Consider the following 18696-nt stretch of genomic DNA (forward strand, 5'->3'; position numbering starts at 1 on the left):
ACAGCGACCAGGGGCGTCAGTTTGAAGCAGATGTTATGCGAGGCCTCTGTGAACTACTGAAAATCACTAAGACACACACCACTCCATACAATCCGCAATCAGACGGAATGGTGGAGCGCTTTAATAGGACTTTGATTGATCAGCTGGCTAAGACACTACTGGACTGTGGGGGTGAATGGGATGAGTATGTAAAACAGGTGGCCTTCGCATACAACACATCTGTACATGCCAGCACAAAATTCACTCCCTACTTTCTTGCTCACGGGCGTGAGGCAAGAGTCCCAGCGGACGTGCTGGTACCCTCCCATGCTGTGGGGACACAAGCACCCGGGTCTCACTCTGAGTTTGCCTCCTCCGTGCGGGCAAAACTTGAAACTGCCTTCAACAAGACCCGTATGCATGGGGCGGAGGCTCAGGAACGACAAAAATTTTACCACGACGAGAGAGCACGTCACACTCCCTACAAGGTGGGTGCTATGGTGTGGCTAAACAACCCAGTGGAAAGCCGCATGAAGCTGGCCCCGCATTGGAAAGGGCCTTATGTGGTTCTGCAGGTAATGACCTCAGGTGATGTGCCTGGCCTAACCTATCGCATCGCCAACCCCTTTGACTGTGACGAACGACAGCAGGTTGTGCATTACAATAGACTAAGGCCTTATACACTGCCGGTTCACATGCCCTCACAGCCGCGAGTGACTGGCCCTCCCTTGCCCACCTCTTCCTTTTCTCCAGGGCCTGTGTCTCAGGCCACTGAACAGGGTGGGCTACCTGACCTGGTTGTGGGGCCCTCTTCGGCAGAGGACTCTATTCCGACTGCCCCTGCTCGCAGTCGGCAAGGACGTGTGCTGCGGGCACCAGAGCATCTAAGTGATTTTCTTATATACTGAGTGTAAGAATGCGTTTCAGACAGTAAGTTAAAAAAAAAAAAAAAAAGGAAGAAATGTGTGGATAAGTGTTTGTTGTAACACTGTAAGATTTGTGTATGTGTTCTGTTGACATGTACGCTTGTGTTTTGTGATAGAAGCAGGCCTATATTGGGCTGTGTTACCCTGTTGGTGGTTCCTGCTGCTGGGTATGCCATGTTTTTTTTCTTTTCTGTCCTTCCTTGTGGATGTTCGATAAACGAGGACGTTTATTCTTGTGGGGGGGGGACATATGTAACAGATTTGTATGAGACAGAATAAGAGAGTGAATGTATTTTATCCCCTCGGGGCTTTCCGTAGGTCTGTGTACATATATCAACTCTCGTGCCCATTTGTCTCTCTCTGACTTCCGGATGAAGTAAAGCAGATCTGAAGTTTCTCCTTCTGAATCCAGTGTCCAGTTATTAAATATATAATGACAAAGTGCCAACGCTCGGTTAACACATTTGAAAAGAATGCACAATTGCGTGTATTGACATGCAAAAAGTGTGACCTGTCATGTGTCGCTACCTAACTATAGGTAGGCTAGGAAATATGAGTGCTAATTTAGAGGTGTATATTTTTATTTTGTCTGTTAACAGTAGCGAAAATCATCATCAACAACAAACAAACAAAATCTCCATAATTCCAAGTAGGAAATGGCAAAAAGTTGCAGTAAAAAGTTTATTGTCAGTAAATAAGCTGCCACTCTGACTTAAGTTAGTGGTAAAGTCAGAAGCGATTAAGTAAGGGTTAACGTTCGGCGAGAAGGTCGCTACCGTGGAATAGCAGCACGACAGAGAGAATCTTTAGACCCCGACGCGGAGCGGAGGGGTCTTGTTCTCTCTGAAGTGCTGCTATTCCACAAAGCGACCGACTCGCCGAAAGTTAACCCGCTTATTATATGGATATACTTAAATGATTCACACATGCGGGGACATTTCTTTAGACCTAGGCCTATTTAATGTTAAGATTGTTGCTACGCAAAACAAAACAGTGCCGTTGTGGAACACCGCTAGGCAACAGCTAGGTAGGCTAGCCAGGACAACAGGTGTTGTCTATCACAGCAGCTGATTAGAGTGACAAAAGACCGGACCTCCTGCGGAGTGATATAATTCGCTTTAGCCACTGACTTGTATACAAGCCAGTGGCTTTAGCAGTGAACGTCTTGTTGCCATTGACAGCGGTAGCCAGGACAACGGGTGCTGTCTATCACAGCAGCTGATTAGAGTCTTGTTGAAAAGTCGCTTTAGCAGTGAAAAGTCTTGTTGCCATTGACAGCGGTCTGTTATAGACCAACCCGTCCGTTATCGAAAAATAACAGACGTCCGAACGTTGGGGAGCCCCGTTGAAATGAATGGAGCATTCGACAGATGACGTCACAACCATATAATAATGGTTCATAAAGAGTTTCACCAAGAATCGTTATGACGTAAGGTTCTAAATGCCATCATAAGGCTGCCATGCCCTTGCATGCTTCATCTTGGTTACCATATGATGAAATCTGTAGTGAAGTCAATTGACAGAAGAAATTACTGCTGGAAATGAGCACACCTCAGAAAACCCTGTGTTTTGAAGACTGAGGCAAAAACTGGCCACGTGTATAAAATGAGTGATAAAGATGAGTACATTTCATGACTTTGGGAAGTTTGTATTCAGGCACGAGAGAGAGAGAGAGAGAGAGAGAGAGAGAGAGAGAGAGAGAGAGCAAAAGAGAGCAAAAGAGAGCAAAAGAGAGCAAAAAAAGTGGGGATAGAGACAGAGAGATGCTCAACTTACCATGAACAAGTAGTTTAAATGTTGTTGTAGATATCTGTGTACCCCTTTTGTCTATGCCTGTTAACTGGAACTCTCCATTATGTTCTTGCCTTATATTACTAATAGCCAAGCTAAGATTGTGAGAGTTCATTTTGAAGCTTCCTTTTATTTGGCCCTTTGCTTTATATACCGGTTCATTATTGTTAACGTATTCTACAATTATGGTGTTGTTAATCAACCAGTCTGCAGATTTCACATCTTCTCTCCGGTGTTCGGATGGCAGGACCACCGATCCTCCGAGCACAGCATTCACTGTGTGAATCTTCACACTCCAGACACACACGCCTGAAATTCAAAAACAAAAAGATAGCACACCACAGAATTTTGAGCAATGCATCAAAATGTCTATTGTTGTTCAATACTGTAGTTAAAATCAAAATAAAGTACAATGAAAAAAAGTTGAGACCATAGTCATTGCTTTTTACTGTCCTTTACTGGTTTGTAAAAAGGTAGATTGATGACAGAGAATATAATGGATTTCATCCATAATTTAATTAAAAAATACATATCCTACATATGCATTGATATACAGTTTATCTTAGATGACCATTTCACCACATGTGATGATGTGCCTCGATCGTGTGTGAAGGATTGGCCACCCTTGACTTGTCAGTATACGATGCAGTACTATATACCCCATATGAATGTTCGCGTAAAAATAAAAAAGATTCCTATTTACGCTCGGCCTATCATATTCATTCATCATCATTCATTCGTCATCATTCTCATATGGCACACACTGTTTCCACCCCATTCCTTGTGTTCCTCATTCAAAAATAAGGCACACATATACTGTATGTGCGGCAACATAAACATTGCACATGGAATGTGTGAGTCCTTATCTAGCACCTATATATTTTTCTATAGCCGTGTAAGTTTTTAAAATATATCTTATGGGATGGGTTGTTTAGGCCTACATATATGGTTTGAAACGTCATCATACTATTGTAGGGTAACACTTTATTTTAGGGATACATCTATAAGCACTAATACATACAATATTAATGCCTTAGTAAGTAACTTGTAAGGCATGTACTAAGCAAAATCAGACAGTTGTTAGACATTTATTCGCAAATGTCTTGTTCATGCACAATAAGGGATTTATTACCAATATAACCTTAGTAAGGACCTAGTAGACCTAGATTTCTATTTATGAGTAAGCAGTAAGGGCCAGAATACAATGTGTATAAGCTCCTGATACACTGTGTGAACAAACCCTGAACAGTGTGAAAACAGATGTGGAATAAGGGTCCCTATTCTGAAGTGATGCATTGCTCAGCCCAGATGGCTTAGGGCCCCAGCACTACCTAGGGCCCCCATATTACCTAGGGCCCCCCCTCTACCCCCTGGGAAGCAAAGTGTAAGAACACTTCAGATTCTGCATTAGTCTCATTAGATATGTAGATTTCACTTATTCTACTCAATGTAGACCTTTGTAATTGGAAGCTTTATATAGCAAGGATTGGACGTAAACTTCTCAATGACGGTGGGTGGTGAGATGTCATTTTTTCATACACCAATTAGTTTTAATTGTAAAAACCCTACAATAAATGCAGAATATAACGATGAGTAATAGTTTGGAAGCGAAACTAAGCTATTCCTTTGTGATAAATAAGTTAATAATAATAATCTCCAAGAAGTGCAGTGCATGATGGGTACGCATGGCAAATTGTTTGGATAGCAACTAAATTTCACGAGTGAGGGGAGGAGCTAAGGACGTAGGCTCAGAGCTGGGTAGGTTGTCTGTTGGCCTAGATTGCCTACCCATCATGCACTGCACTTCTTGAAGCTAATGTTCTCAAACATTAACTTAATTATCACAAAAGAATAGTTTATTTTTGCTTCAAAACTATTATTCTAATGTTCTGCATTTATTTTGGGTGTTTTTACAATTAAAACTCAGTGGTACATGCAAACAATTTCATCTCACCAACCCACCGCCATTCACGTTCAATCCTTGCTATATAAAAGCTCCTGTTACCTTCCTTGAAATGTAATGATGAAGACAAAACTAGATAACTTAACTGGAAAAGAATAAATTATTTGATATACCCTTACACTTTGTCGATCGGGGGGGGGGTTAAGTAGTGCGGGCCTGGGTGGTGTGGGGGCCCTAGGTTACAAGGGGGACTTTGGTAGTGCGGAGGCCCTGAGCCATCTGGGCTGACTTATGCATCACTTTAGAATAGGGACCCTTATTCCGCATCTGTTTTCACACTGTTCAGGGTTTGTTCACACAGTGTGTCGGGAGCTTATACACATTGTATTCTGCCACTTACTACTTACTAATCAATAGAAATATAGGCTTACTGGTCCTTACTAAGGTTATATTAGTAATAAATCCCTAATTGGGCATGAACAAGACATTTGTGAATACATGCTTAACAACTGTCTTATTCTGCTTAGTACATGCCTTACAAGTTACTTACACAGGCATTCATATTGTATGTATTAGTGCTAATAGATGTATCCCTAAAATAAAGTGTTACCTATAGGCCTACAACAACGTTTCAAACACTGTGTAAATAAACCGTGCCCCCAATAGGATCTCAGAGAGGTTTTTTTTTTAAAAGTGACGGTCCACAAGCAAAGTCGAAGTCAGAAAGTATATTCTTTGCTTCAGTGGAAAATACTTTATATGTAGCAGTTTTATGCAGATTCGTCCAGTGTGTGCATGCTTCTGGACACTGTACACTGTAGGTGTATGTTGCTATGGATTACACTAAGGTACAGTGATTCTTATTTGGCTCACTGAAACCCATTAAGTATGATACTGAATTTGAGAATTTTAGGTGGCAGGCAGTGGTGTAGTCTACTTTTTTGAAGTGGGTATACTGTATTCTTGAGCATTTTTTGAGGTGGGTATACTGTATATATTTGCGCTATTCTAAATAATGGATCAATCCATTTTAAGTGGGTATACTGAAATCCCAGAAATTTAGAAGTGGGTATACTGCGTATACCTGCGTTCTACATAGACTACACCACTGGTGGCAGGCAGCATAAAGATGGTGGGGTGCCCAGTGGTGCAAAAAATGTGAAGTGCACAGATTGCCATCAGGCGAGGGCACACACTGACTCATTATACCTTTTCTTAAAGGCAGCTGTGGGCCTGTGGCATTAGGGATTTGGTGGCCATTTTTTGCCGTTTTTGACCAAAAACGGGGTTTAAATGTGGTCAAATGTCCAAAAATACACCTCAATTGAATTCACAGGGTCAGTATTGTATGGGAAAATTTGTTAATTTGTCTCTGTATGTCCTGGCCAATCTGGTGACCTGGTGATCCCAGCTAAAGAGTCGCTCAGTCACAACATCAACCTCAAGATAGGCTCCACCACCGTGACCCCAAACAAAGTCGCCAAAAACCTCGGCGTCATGATTGACATCAACTCGGTCACCCGGACCTGTCGAATCCAGATGTCCAACGTACGGAATATCAGACCTGTGCTGACACAATATTCTACACAACGACTGGTCCAGGCCACGGTCCTGTCCCGAGTTGACTACTGCAACTCACTCATGACAGGTCTACCTGCTTGTGCGCTAAAGCCTCTGCAGATGATCCAGAATGCGGCGGCACGGTTGATTTTCAATCAACCCAAAAGGACCCATGTTACTCCTCTATTTATTGAGTTGCACTGGTTACCGATCGCCGCCCGGATCAAGCACAAGGCACTGACCCTTGCCTACAAAACCATCACAGGAACGGCCCCAGCTTATCTGAAGGACCTACTAACGCCTTATGTTACTGGAAGAGAACTGCGCTCATCCAGCACAAGCCGTCTGGCTCTGCCATCCAGTCGCTCTAGGTACTCCCAGTCAAGATTGTTCTCCGTTGTGGTACCCAAGTGGTGGAACAGTCTCCCAGAGGCAGCAAGACTGAGCACATCTCTTGCAGCTTTCAAGAAACAACTAAAGACATTCCTCTTTCGAGAGAATCTACTAGACTAATGCTTGAACTGGCCTTGCCCCAGGGCAGACTCCTGACATGATGTTTAGTTTAGTTTGTGAGTGTGTGTTTGTGTGTGTGTGTGTACTCGTTATTTACTCTTTATATATTTAAAAAAAAACACAAAAAAAAAACTAACCCCTCTTTGCAACGGCACTTGTTGTTCTGTATATCTCCTGTGCACTTTGTATTTGCTTGTGATGTTGGCTTGATTATGTCCTCTTTTGAAAGTCGCTTTGGTTATAAAGCGTCTGCCAAATGCAATGTAATGTAATGTAATGTAATATGTCATTTACTTCAGACGTTATGACCCATTATGCATCCTATCCCAATTGATGTTCCAATTTGTGTTCCAATTTTTACAGGCCTTCTGGGCACCCCAACTTTGACGGGGTGTCACGGAAATTCCCATTGGATTTGGCTGTGGATAAATTGTGAGGTGTGTCCAGACACCTGTAAGAACACATGGTAAAAAATCTATTGGCAAAAAATTAGTTCACAGATTTTCCAAAAAAATGCTATCTTTCCCTAACTAATAGAGGATGAGAGGGTCATATCATTGAAAAAAGCCTGGGTGCAAGGGTTCTCCCCGTGTAAGGGGGCCATGAAAAGGTTTATTACAATGCAATACACAAAACTGCAACAGCACTAGACCCACAGCACTATCTGGACCCCACCTTTACATTAAAATTACTATTTGTGGTAGTTGTAATTTGGGGTGCAAGGCTAATTTTCTGCTCCATCAGGGGTTCCCCCAGCATAAAGAAAAGTTTGAGAATCTGTGCTTTAGTCCATAATAACTCCATTTGTAGTAAACAGAAGGGTTCACACTGAGACTCATTATACAACAGTTAAGTAAAGTCAAACTATTTTATGATACTGTATGTGATTAGATGACCCATATTTAATGTGCTGCTATAGCTGGGCCAACATCCACGGATAACATCTCCCCCCAGGTGTTCCTCACAGCTAGAAATCACCACCAACGATAGACTGTAACCAGGTGGAGGTATTTTTTCCATTTCATAGTCACAGTCATGCCATGCATTATCCATTATCAACACATCTTCCACTCGTGTTAGGCTATATAGCTGAACCCTGCTTTGTGAGTGGCAGCCATAGCCCAGGGATGTGGCTGTGAGTTACTGTATGTCACAGAAGTGAGTACACCCCTCACATTTTTGCAGATTTGTAAGCTAATCCTTTCATAGGACAACATTTAAGAAATTTCACTTCGACACAATGATAAGTGACCTGTCAATAACATATATGACCGCTTAAATTTGTTGTTCACTCACAAAAAAATCAAAATACAGCCATTAACGGTTCACAATGTGTAACACAAGTGAGCACACCCCAGGTTAAAATCTTGTAGAGAGTCTGAGAAGGGGCCGTATTGGCCCGAAACGTCTCAAAATGAAAAGTGATTAAAAGGGAGGTTATCGGTGTGCGTTTCAACCTTGCCTTACATTGAACTTTTACATTTTGAGTCTGCACCTGGCTAAAATAGATGGGTGTGAGATTTGAATGAAATCCTATGGAGAGTATCATGATCTGCTTCTGTAGTCGCACTACTACACAGACTGGAGCAGATGTTGACATGCATGTTTCTTTAGGTGAAATTCGGATTTCCAATGTTGACAGCATTCATGCATCCCCAAACCATGTCAGTCCCACTACTGGACTTGACAGATGACACTTGCTTGTTTACCACCACACATGCTTAACACCATCGAAAGCAAATTTGTTTATCTTGGTCTCAAGAGAGATGAACAGACCAAGGATATGGATCCCTGGAACCATGCCGTGTAGTCTGATGAGATCAAGATAAACAATTTGCTTTAAATGGTGTCAAGCTTGTGTGGTTTAGACAGTATCAGAGGATGCTATATGCCATCAGTGGGTGGGTTTAGCTGAACATGGTTCACATGAACACTGCACACTGATTAGGGAACCTGAAGACGCATTGGGCAAAACGTTGTTCACTCCAAGAATAACGTAAAAAATAACGGTAATCAGTGTGCTGTGTTTTCTAAACTTTAATCGTTGATCCAGTTTTCCTATCTTAAACCTGCAACTGTGTTACTGATGGCTTGTGCACACTTTCCTGAAGTCTGATGGTTAAAATTACCTTTACAGTAAGTGGTTGAGAATTGCTAATAATAGCTGTGGTTTAGCAACAGAGCCAAACAAACAATGACAAGAGCAAAAGTAAAAAACAATACCCATAGAGGCGCACCGACACAGACACATGCACACACATGCATGCACTCACACACGCACGCACATGCATACACACACACCTTAGTATCTTTGTGGGGCCCTCCTATTGACTCCCTAACCTTAACCTGTCAGTGAGGAAATGTTTTTACAAACTACCCCAGCAAAAGGAGTCAGGATGTCCAGGATTGGAGCCAAATGGAGCGAGGGCCCCACTTTATAAAGTGCTCCAATAGCAGTGTCCTCATGAGAGTAGACACACACACACACACACACACACACACTATTCATCATACCTTACATTAAGTGTCATCAAGAACAGTCCCTGGAGCAATGTGGGTTCAGGTGGGATTTGAACCTAAAACCCCAGATTGAAAGACTAACTCCCTCACCATTAGGCCATGGCTGCCTCATGTTTTACTTCATATTTTATTCGACACAAACATCCTTATAATAAGTCTTCTTGCACAGCAGTCTCAAATCTCTGGCCTCATAAAACCACTGTGACAGACACACAGCCTACCAAGTGCTAAAAGCTGGGTCTTGTAAAGGCGTCAGAAAAGTATTTTGCTCACCAAGCTGTGTTAGCTGCCCTTTGTTTCACTTAGTTGCCCGAGTTGCTGGAAAAGTTGAAAGCCCACCTGGGAAACTCTACAACTATTGTCATTGTGACACAGCACATGTGACACAGCAAGAGCACTACAAAAGTGCATTTGTGCCTCACCCATACAAGGGGGCAGCCCCCAATGGCGCAGTGCAGCAGGACGGTACGCTCAGGGTACCTCAGGAGGATGGGGGAGAGCACTGGTGAATTACTCCCCCCACCAACCTGGCTGGTCGGGAGTCAAACCGGCAGCTTTTGGGCTACAAGTCTGACGCCCTAACTGCTTACCCATTACATCCCAAAAAGTCGCTATAGTATTGGCTCTAATTTGTTGGGAAAAAAGGCACTCACTTTCGAACAGGTTGGCAGCTACATCACATTATTGTAACACACCTGAAAAACTGAGAAGACTTGATATGTTTTGGTGCACTAACATGTCATTTAATATGAGCTTTAATAAGTTAAATCGTAATCTAATTGTAACCCGCCTGATATTTGCCAAATGTATTCTATTTTGTGAGTATTAATAACATGTATGTTTTGAGACTTAATAATAGTTATTTATTCTACTGACTTTCATATGTTTCATATTGTATGTTTTCATATTGTATGCTTCTCTGTGCGATCGTCTCGATCCCTGTGTTTGATTGGGAGAGGGTTGTCATGGGAACGTGAGACTCTGAGGGGAGAGAAGTAAAAGGGACGTTTCCAGTTGGTCTGAGTTCGGAGAACAACAGACTAATTTCTTTCTATTTTTTTCGTGAAATGAAACAGAGTGTACAGTAAGGGCCAGCGGATATCTGACATGGCTGTGTCAACCCGGTAGTTTGACTGTATTAAAGCCTACCGTTGTTTATCGCCAGTCGGGAGAACTGCTACTGCTGTTGCCGGTTTGGACATGCTAGCCGGCGGCTAACTGACTCCGCCACCTCGTTAGCGTTGGAGTATTCATTGGGGATCATCACATCGAGACACCTGAGAGGATTACCGGTGTCACAGATGTTCGGGTGGTGTACGATGATGGTAACGAGGGGGAAGATCGTCGTTGGACGTTTACGGTACGGTGGATATAGCCATGGTCGTGACTCGTGAGTACCCTGGATATATGAATGAAAGAGCTCCACCGCGCGCCAACTGGGCCCTTAGAAACTGTTGTTTTAAACCCCGGCCGGGTATTCTTTTTTTTTTATTTCCTTCTACGTTGGTTTGATGTTTGTCTGTTGACCGCATCACTTATCTCTGATTTAAGTCCATTGTAAAATGGATTTCAAATAAATGTTATTGTTTATATTTTATCCTTACGTTTCACCTTCCATTTCTAATGTTGTGATGATAATCTGTGTATAACCTAGTGTAAATAATCGAAGTAACGGTCTCTGATGTATTCAGAGTGGGGGCTCAAGAGTACAATCTTAAACACGGCATTCAACCAGGTGGTCCACTTTCATAGATTACCCCCGGTCTCTGCTGAAGTGAGTAATCATCCCTAAATAGTGCTGCGTTAAAATGCTAAGTAGCAGGGTTGCTACACGTGGGGACTTTCGTCCGGGATTGAAGTTGATTGCTGTGCTAATGTGAATTTAATATTCTGCAATGGGAATTTAATATTTTACTATTTAATGGGTTAATGTTGTTATTTTAATGTAATGACATTGGCTATTTTACGGATGTTACTGATTCTACTGTGAGTAATTTTACTGTGTTGGCCTTTTGGAAAATAATAATATTAAGCTTAATACTAGTATTAATTTTCACTGCATTTAAATATGGAGGCTGAACAGGTAATTATTTGGTGTAATGAAAAGGGTGTAGATTTCAGAAGAGCAGTAGTGCTTGGTAATGTGCCTGTAGATGTTACAGATGAGGTTGTGTATAAAACACTAGATAAAGCAGCGGTCTTTGGTAGGTCCAAAATCATAGGTCGGTGTCTGGCAGCTTGTGGTACGAGCCAGTTAATTCTCCTTGAGGTATCACAGGATGTCAGTGTAGTTGAGATGCCTAAACAAGTGGCCCTTAGTGTAAGGGCCAATTTTCTCACCAAACTTTTCCTTGGCCACGTGAGACAGAGTACGGCGTTTCAGACGCGCATTCCTGATTAAGCACGCACGGAGAGTGACATTAAAGGTGAGATGTTGTTTCCATTTATTGTCTACAATCCGGTTGACTTTCCATTTTATCAAACAAACAAAGAAATAAGCAATAAAGCTTTGGTAACGCTATCTATGCGGTCGAAAACTATGTCCTGACCCACACTCTGTCTGCCAGGCACCTGTGAGCGTACCAATTAATTAAAATCTGTGACTCGCGCCACCAATGCGCGTCGGAGGGAGTGGTTCACAGTGCCTAATCACTTCACAGGTGTGTAGGCGAGACGGAGTGTGTTCAGGTCCAGGTAAGTAAATAAGAACTAAATATAAAAACACAAGATGATTACAAACATAAAAGGTAAGTATATAAAACATAAACAAACATCAGGTAAGTATTTAACTAACTAAAAGTCTTCCATTTACAGGGTTACAGGAAATAAGTAAAAAGTCACAAAAATCATGAATATGGCTCCTACACACTGGCCCCTAATTGTCACTGTTTAAGCAGGACAATTACTAACTAAATGATCAAAAGGAGCCATCAACTATTAAGTAGATCATACATCTCTTAACATTCCTAAATAATAATTCAGTCTATATACTGTACCAAAAGTCATAAGGACTAAGGAGTGAAAAGAATTAACTAAAATTACCATGTTTTACATTGCTATACAAACTCACAATATTTACACTGTACATTTACGTATTGACATTTGTGCAAAGATTTTTTTATGGTTCCCCTTTCTGTTTTTTTTTTTTTTTTTGTTTGTTTTTTTGCCATTGTTTTTTCTTTTTGGCCTTTTTTTTAGAGGGGTTTGGGGGGTGTATTTTTATTTTATTTTTTTTAAATGGTTTTCCCCATTTTTTTTCTTTTTTTTGTGGAGATAATCTCTCTTTTTTATGTTTTTTTTGTGCGCCAGTAAAGTCTCTTGGGTGAAAAAATTCAAAAAGCTTGAAAAGTTCCAAAAATCAAAGTCCAATGTACATGTGGTGCAATGTGGCAAAGTTCATGTATGTGCAGTAGTGACTGTATATGTGGTGCTGAATTGTGAAGTCCATGAGTGCAAGTGTATGGGCTGGTGTGTGAGCACGCACAGGAATGTTTGGGTTTGTCAGTAATGAAAGCGTGCACTCCGGGCTTAAGGTGCTTCATCACCTTCAAGAAGCAGGCAGAGCTTGTTGATTGGTCTCTGCAGCACGTTGGTTTTTGTTTGCACCAACACGCTGCGCACGAGACCTTTGGCTCCGGGCAGGGTTTTGACCACCCTACCAAGCAGCCACGAGTTCCTAGGTGCTGCTGGGTCTACCAGCACCACGATGTCGTTCACCCTGAAGTTTCTCGTAGGATGGGTCCACTTCTGTCGCTGTTGCATTAGTGGAAGGTATTCCGTGGTCCATCTTCGCCAGAAGAGGTCTGTGAGGTATTGGACTTGTTGCAGGGTGTTTGGTGTCAAGGGGGACAAATCTTTCGGGTCACTGGATGTCGTGGTGAGGGGTCGGTCATTGAGAATGCATTCAGCCTCACAAAAGACTGTCTGCAGCATTTCATCGTCCAGTACCTGTTGCCGTACGACTGAGAGGAGGATCTTCTTTACCATGCGGATAAGTCTTTCCCATACTCCTCCAAAGTGTGCGGCAGATGGCGGGTTGAATAGCCACTTCACATGGCTGGCTAGCAGGTGCTCCTTGATCTTTTCCTGATCCACTTGCTTCAACGCACTTTCCAGTTCCCTCTGTGCGGAGGTGAAGTTGGTGCCACAGTCGGTTCTGATAGTAAGTACCCGACCTCTCCTACACAGGAACCTACGGATGGCGTTGATGCAGGAGCTGGTGTCCAGACTCCAGGCTTCCTCGAGATGGATGGCTCGGCATACCAGACAGGTGAAGACCACTCCCCAGTGCTTTACACGTGAGCGACCACTCTTGACCTCTATGGGCCCAAAGAAGTCGATGCCCACGTGTGAGAATGGTGGTAGGTTGGGAGTGACCCGATCCTCTGGTAGCTCTGCCATCTTCTGGGTACCGGGTCTGGCCTGCATCCTTCTGCAAAACACACAGTATCTAACAACATATCTTGCACAGGAGTTAGCAGAGGGCAGCCAGTATTTTTGCCCAAGTCTGGATTGCATGTAATTTCTCCCGGAGTGCCCGGTTTGTTGATGAATGTCCCTCATGATCAACTTGGATATGCAAGACAGCTTGGGAAGTATGATTGGATGTTTGGTACTCACAGATATTGGTGCTCTGCCAATTCTTCCTCCAACCTTCATCATGCCATCTTCGATGACTGGATCCAGACTGAAAAGAGAGCTATCTGACTTCACTGGTTGGTTCGTATTCAGGAGTCTGAATTCTGAGTTCAAGTGGCGTTGCTGTTCATAGCGAACAATTGATTTCTCTGCTTCTTCTAGGTCCTCCACTGTTAAGCCTTTTGGCTCATCCTGACTTCTGGTGAGTATTTTTCCCTTTTTTAGCAGAGATCTATTGAATTTGATGAGCCATGCCACTGCTCGGACTAACCTTTTCCATGAGGAGTAGTGTTCAATCAGTTTGGTGGTGGCAACATTGGTCAGAATGACAGTGTTAACAGTGATGTCAGGTTTTACCTCTGGGTCACCTGGAGGGATTTGGCCGATGTACTGTGGCGAGCTAGGCCATTCACTTTCGTTCTGTGACAGGAAGAGGGGGCCATTGAGCCACCTGGCAGAAGTCAAGAGTGGCTCAATGTGTAAGCCACGTGATGAATCATCTGCAGGGTTTTGTTCAGAGCGTACGTACCTCCATTGCTGCTTGTTGGAGAGGTTGTGGATTACTGCCACTCTGTTTGCCACGTAAGTATGAAATCTTTTGGTTGTGTTGAGAATGTATTTTAGTACTGTTGTACTATCGGTCCAGAAAGTAGACGCACTCAATTCCATGTGGAGTTCTTTCTGTAGCATCCTGTCCACCTTCACTGCCAGCGTTGCGGCTGCAAGCTCCAGTCTAGGGATGGTTAGCTGTTTCAGAGGAGCTACTCTTGCCTTCCCGAGAACGAATGCAACATGAATATCATTGGTGTCATTGGTGAGTCTAAGGTAACTTACAGTCCCATATCCTGACTGGCTTGCATCGCTGAAGTGGTGCAGTTCAGCACTCTTCACAGTAAAATTCTCAGGCTTCATGCACCTGTCCATCTCAAATCTGTCCAACTGCTCCAATTCAGTGAGCCATTTTTTCCAGGGTCCAGTCATCTCCTCAGGAATTAGATCATCCCATCCATAGCTTTCCTGACAGAGCTTTTGCAGGATTTGTTTGGCCTGAAGTGTGAAAGGGGAAAGGACCCCTAGTGGGTCGTAAAGGGAACTCACCACAGAGAGAATGTTGCGCCTGGTAGGGGCTTTGCTTTTCTTTGCCACACGGAAGGTGAATTTGTCATTTTGGATATTTCACTGTATTCCCAATGCTCTTTCCAGTGGTGGTTTGTCTAGATTCAAGTCAAGGTTTTTCACAAGTGCAGCTCTGTGGCTTTCAGGGATGGTTTCCAGGACTTTGCAGCTGTTGCTCACCCATTTGTTTAAGGTGAAGCCACCTTGGGCACATGCCTTTCTCAAGTCACTGGTGAGTTGGATTGCTGCTTGTACAGTGGGTACACTCTTTAGACAGTCATCCACATAGAAGTTGCATTTGATTGTGTCCTGTACGTCAATGCTGAATTGATGTGAATTGTCCAGTGCAGTCTGCTTCAGTGCGAAGTTTGCGATGCTCGGTGATGACACTGCACCGAAAAGATGAACAGTCATCCGATAGACTGTCATGGGTTGGCTGGTGTCCCCTTGTGGCCACCAAAGGAATCTCAGGAAGTCACGCTGATGTTCATGGACTTTCACTTGGTAATACATTGCCTCAATGTCTGCCATTAATGCAATTCTCTCATGTCTGAATCTCAGCAGGATGCCCAGGAGTGGATTGGCAAGATCAGGACCTTGAAGGAGCATGGTGTTGAGTGACTTGCCTTTGTATGACGCTGAGCAATCAAAGACTACACGGAGCTTTCCCTTTTGTTTGTGGTAGACGCCATGGTGTGGTATGTGCCATACACGGCCATCACACCTTTGGAACTGGCTTGCTGGCACCCTTTCTGCATATCCCTTGTCCAGTATTCCTTCCATGAATGTTGTGTATTCAGAGGCATAGGCAGAATCCTTTTCCAGCTTTTTGGCCAAGCTCCATGCACGTTGTGCTACCATGTCATAATTGTCAGGCAAGATTGGATCTTTGTCACGAAAGGGTAAGGGTAAGTGGTAATGTCCATCTTCATGAATGAGTGACTTGGATGTCATGTCCATGAACATATGATCCTCAACAGATAGCTCCAGCTTCTCATCATACTCCTTTTCAGGGAAGTCGTGATTGTACTGAGATATCAGCAGCTGTTTGACTTTTTCAAGAGAGATGCGGTTGGTTGTTACCCTTGTAGTTCCATCCTGCTTCATTGCAGTGTTACTAATTGGTCCGTGGACGAGCCATCCAAAGATAGTTTTCAACGCAAAAGGACCCTGGCCCTGACTGTGTATAATTTTCCAGGGTTCCATGGCTTTTGGAACGTTAATCCCTATCAGCAACTCAACGTCAGCATTAATGTTGGGGAGTGTGACTTCACTCAGATATGGCCATTGACTTAGGTCTTGTTGAGTCAGCATGTCATTTTTGGAGACTGGGATGGATTTCTGAGTATAAACATGTGGTAGGGCAATATAAACACTGTTATCTATGCTACCAACCTCCAGTCCTGTGACCTCGTAGCATTTCACAGGCCTCTCCTGGCCCATGGTTTTCAGTGTAATTTGGGTACTGCGCCCTCTGGTGTTCAGTTTCTCCATCAGCTGTTCGGTGCAGAAGGACGCTGTGCTGCCAGGATCAAGGAAAGCATACGTTTGGATGATCTTGCTTCCATTTGCCACTTTGACCTGGACTGGGACAATCGCTATCGCACAATTGTTACTGGCCCCTGTTGCTGCATGAATTGCTGACACCTGAGTGTTTCCTACAGGGGAATTGGAGTTGGTGGGTTTTGTTGGCGGCTGCTGTTTTGTGTGGTCAGAGCGGTCAATGTGCAGCAATGTGGGGTGTTTTCCGTTACATGTCTGGCACTGTAGTCTCTTCTGACAGGTGTTGCTCATGTGCCCACGTCTTAGACAGGCAAAGCAGTGACCATTGTTTTTCAGATGTTCTACCTTTGTAGCATGGGGCTCCAATGCAAACTTGGTACAGCCAATGACTGAATGAGCATCATCACAGAAACTGCATGTAGGCAAGATAGGTGGCTGTCCGTGGTTCTGACTCACAGTTGATGCCATGGTGGTTGCAAAGCTCTTTTTGGGAAGTTTTGAATTTGTCGGCCTTGGGTTTGGAGTTGCACCTTTGAATGGGGCAGGGTCTTTGATGTCCCCAAATATGGGATGCAACAAGATGTTTGCCTGGGTCTCAAGGAATTCAACAAGGTGTTTAAACTTAATGCGTGTCTTTTTTTGTTCAGATTCGTACACTTTAGTGCGCCATCGCTCACGCAGTTTGTATGGGACCTTGGACAACAGCAATTTCAGATTTGATGCTATGTTTAGCTCATCCATGTGATCTAGATTGTTCATGGCATTCAGGCATTGCTTGAGGTAAAGTACATATGCATGCAGTGCTTTTCCATCATCTGGTTTTATGGGTGTCCAGTTCAAGGCCTTTTCAATGTATGCATTTGCAATTTTCATTTCGTTGCCAAAGTGCTGTTCAAGCAGTTGCTTTGCCTCTTTATAGCCTAGAGTAGGATTCATGTGCATGCAGCTACGCACAAGATCTTTGGCCTGGCCTGATGTAAACTGTTCTAGAAAGTACAGCCTATCCTGGCAGTTGCTTGTTTTGTCTTCGATAAGATATTTAAATGCATGTGTGAATGTCTGGTAAGACAGTGGATCACCACTAAACACAGGCACTTCTCTCTGAGGCAGTAATGATAAATTTTGCTGTTGCAACATTAATTCTGTGAGCTCCTTTTGCGTTTGTAACATTGTTGTATTAAGATCTGAAACAGTGTTGGGCCTAATAGAGCTATCATGGGGGCTAGAAGAAGTTGGCCTAGTTGGCATTTGCTCACCTTTGCTGATGTGTCTTACTACCTTTTGTAATGGCGTCTTTGGCACAGCAGCAACGGGGGCATATTCAATGGCAGATGTTTCAGGGAGAGTTTGTTCATTCAACTGAGCCATGTTCTGATCGTGATAATCGTTCATTCCATCTAGAACTATAACGTCCTGCTGTTCAGAATCTTCGTGCAACACTTGGAGCTTGGCATCGGCAGCATCCATCTGTGATTTTAATTCTAATTGTTCCATTTTGGATTTCAGAGCCGTTTCCTCCATCTTCAGCGCATGTAATGCAGGCAAGGATTTGGAGCGCGCCTCTAGCGCAGCTTTCTCAGCAGCGGCCGCTTTAGCAGACGAGGAAGAGGATCTCACAGAGGTTCTTGAAACGTTGGAAACACTGTCCTTCACTTCAACTAACTCCTCCAGCTTGCGCTGTTTTGTTTTCCATGCATCCACGTCTTTCATAAAGTATTCCAAGTTTGTCATTCGTGGTTCGTACCACTCAGAGTAGTCATTTTCTTTCCCCTCGTCATCTAGGAAATCCTGTACTTTCGCGTGCATGGCTTTAAAGTCTCTCAAGCAAACCGCAAAGTCTTTCATGAGTAACTCTACTTTGTTCTCGTCTCCATTTTCGACGAGCAAGGGTTTAATTTCATTGCATTTCCTTGTACATGCTCCTAACTTTCCACGTCTACTCAAGCAGAGCGTTTTAAACTCTTCCTCCGCAGCGGCACTCTGCTCTTCAGAGTCACTCATGATAAATTGCCCGTTTTCAACACATGGAGAATTAAGAATTAAAGTTGTGCTGCTTTTCCTCCGTTCAAGTATTTTCCAAACATCCATTCATTGATTACTCACAACGCAGCTGAAGTCTCTTCGTCGCGTGTGTCCTTTTAACTTCGGAGTTTGCAGCAAACTTTTCCTTTCCTTCGCACATCCAACCACAACGGTATTCCAAAGGTATAGTCCAGTTGTGTGATCCTGCGTCAATCTTCGGAAAGT

General features: G+C 43.4%; 1 protein-coding gene across 1 annotated transcript in view; it reads right to left on the reverse strand.

Annotated features, from left to right (window-relative positions):
• Nucleotides 1-18696, reverse strand: part of LOC134437295 (SLAM family member 5-like) — a 41204-nt gene that overhangs the window by 8284 nt on the left and 14224 nt on the right. Inside the window, exon 2 of the mRNA XM_063186787.1 lies at nucleotides 2682-3005. Within this exon, the coding sequence (XP_063042857.1) occupies nucleotides 2682-3005 (324 nt within the window). The remainder of the gene's footprint in view (nucleotides 1-2681; nucleotides 3006-18696) is intronic.

The sequence above is a fragment of the Engraulis encrasicolus genome, chromosome 21 (genome assembly GCF_034702125.1).
Source record: "Engraulis encrasicolus isolate BLACKSEA-1 chromosome 21, IST_EnEncr_1.0, whole genome shotgun sequence".
Classification (NCBI taxonomy): domain Eukaryota; kingdom Metazoa; phylum Chordata; class Actinopteri; order Clupeiformes; family Engraulidae; genus Engraulis; species Engraulis encrasicolus.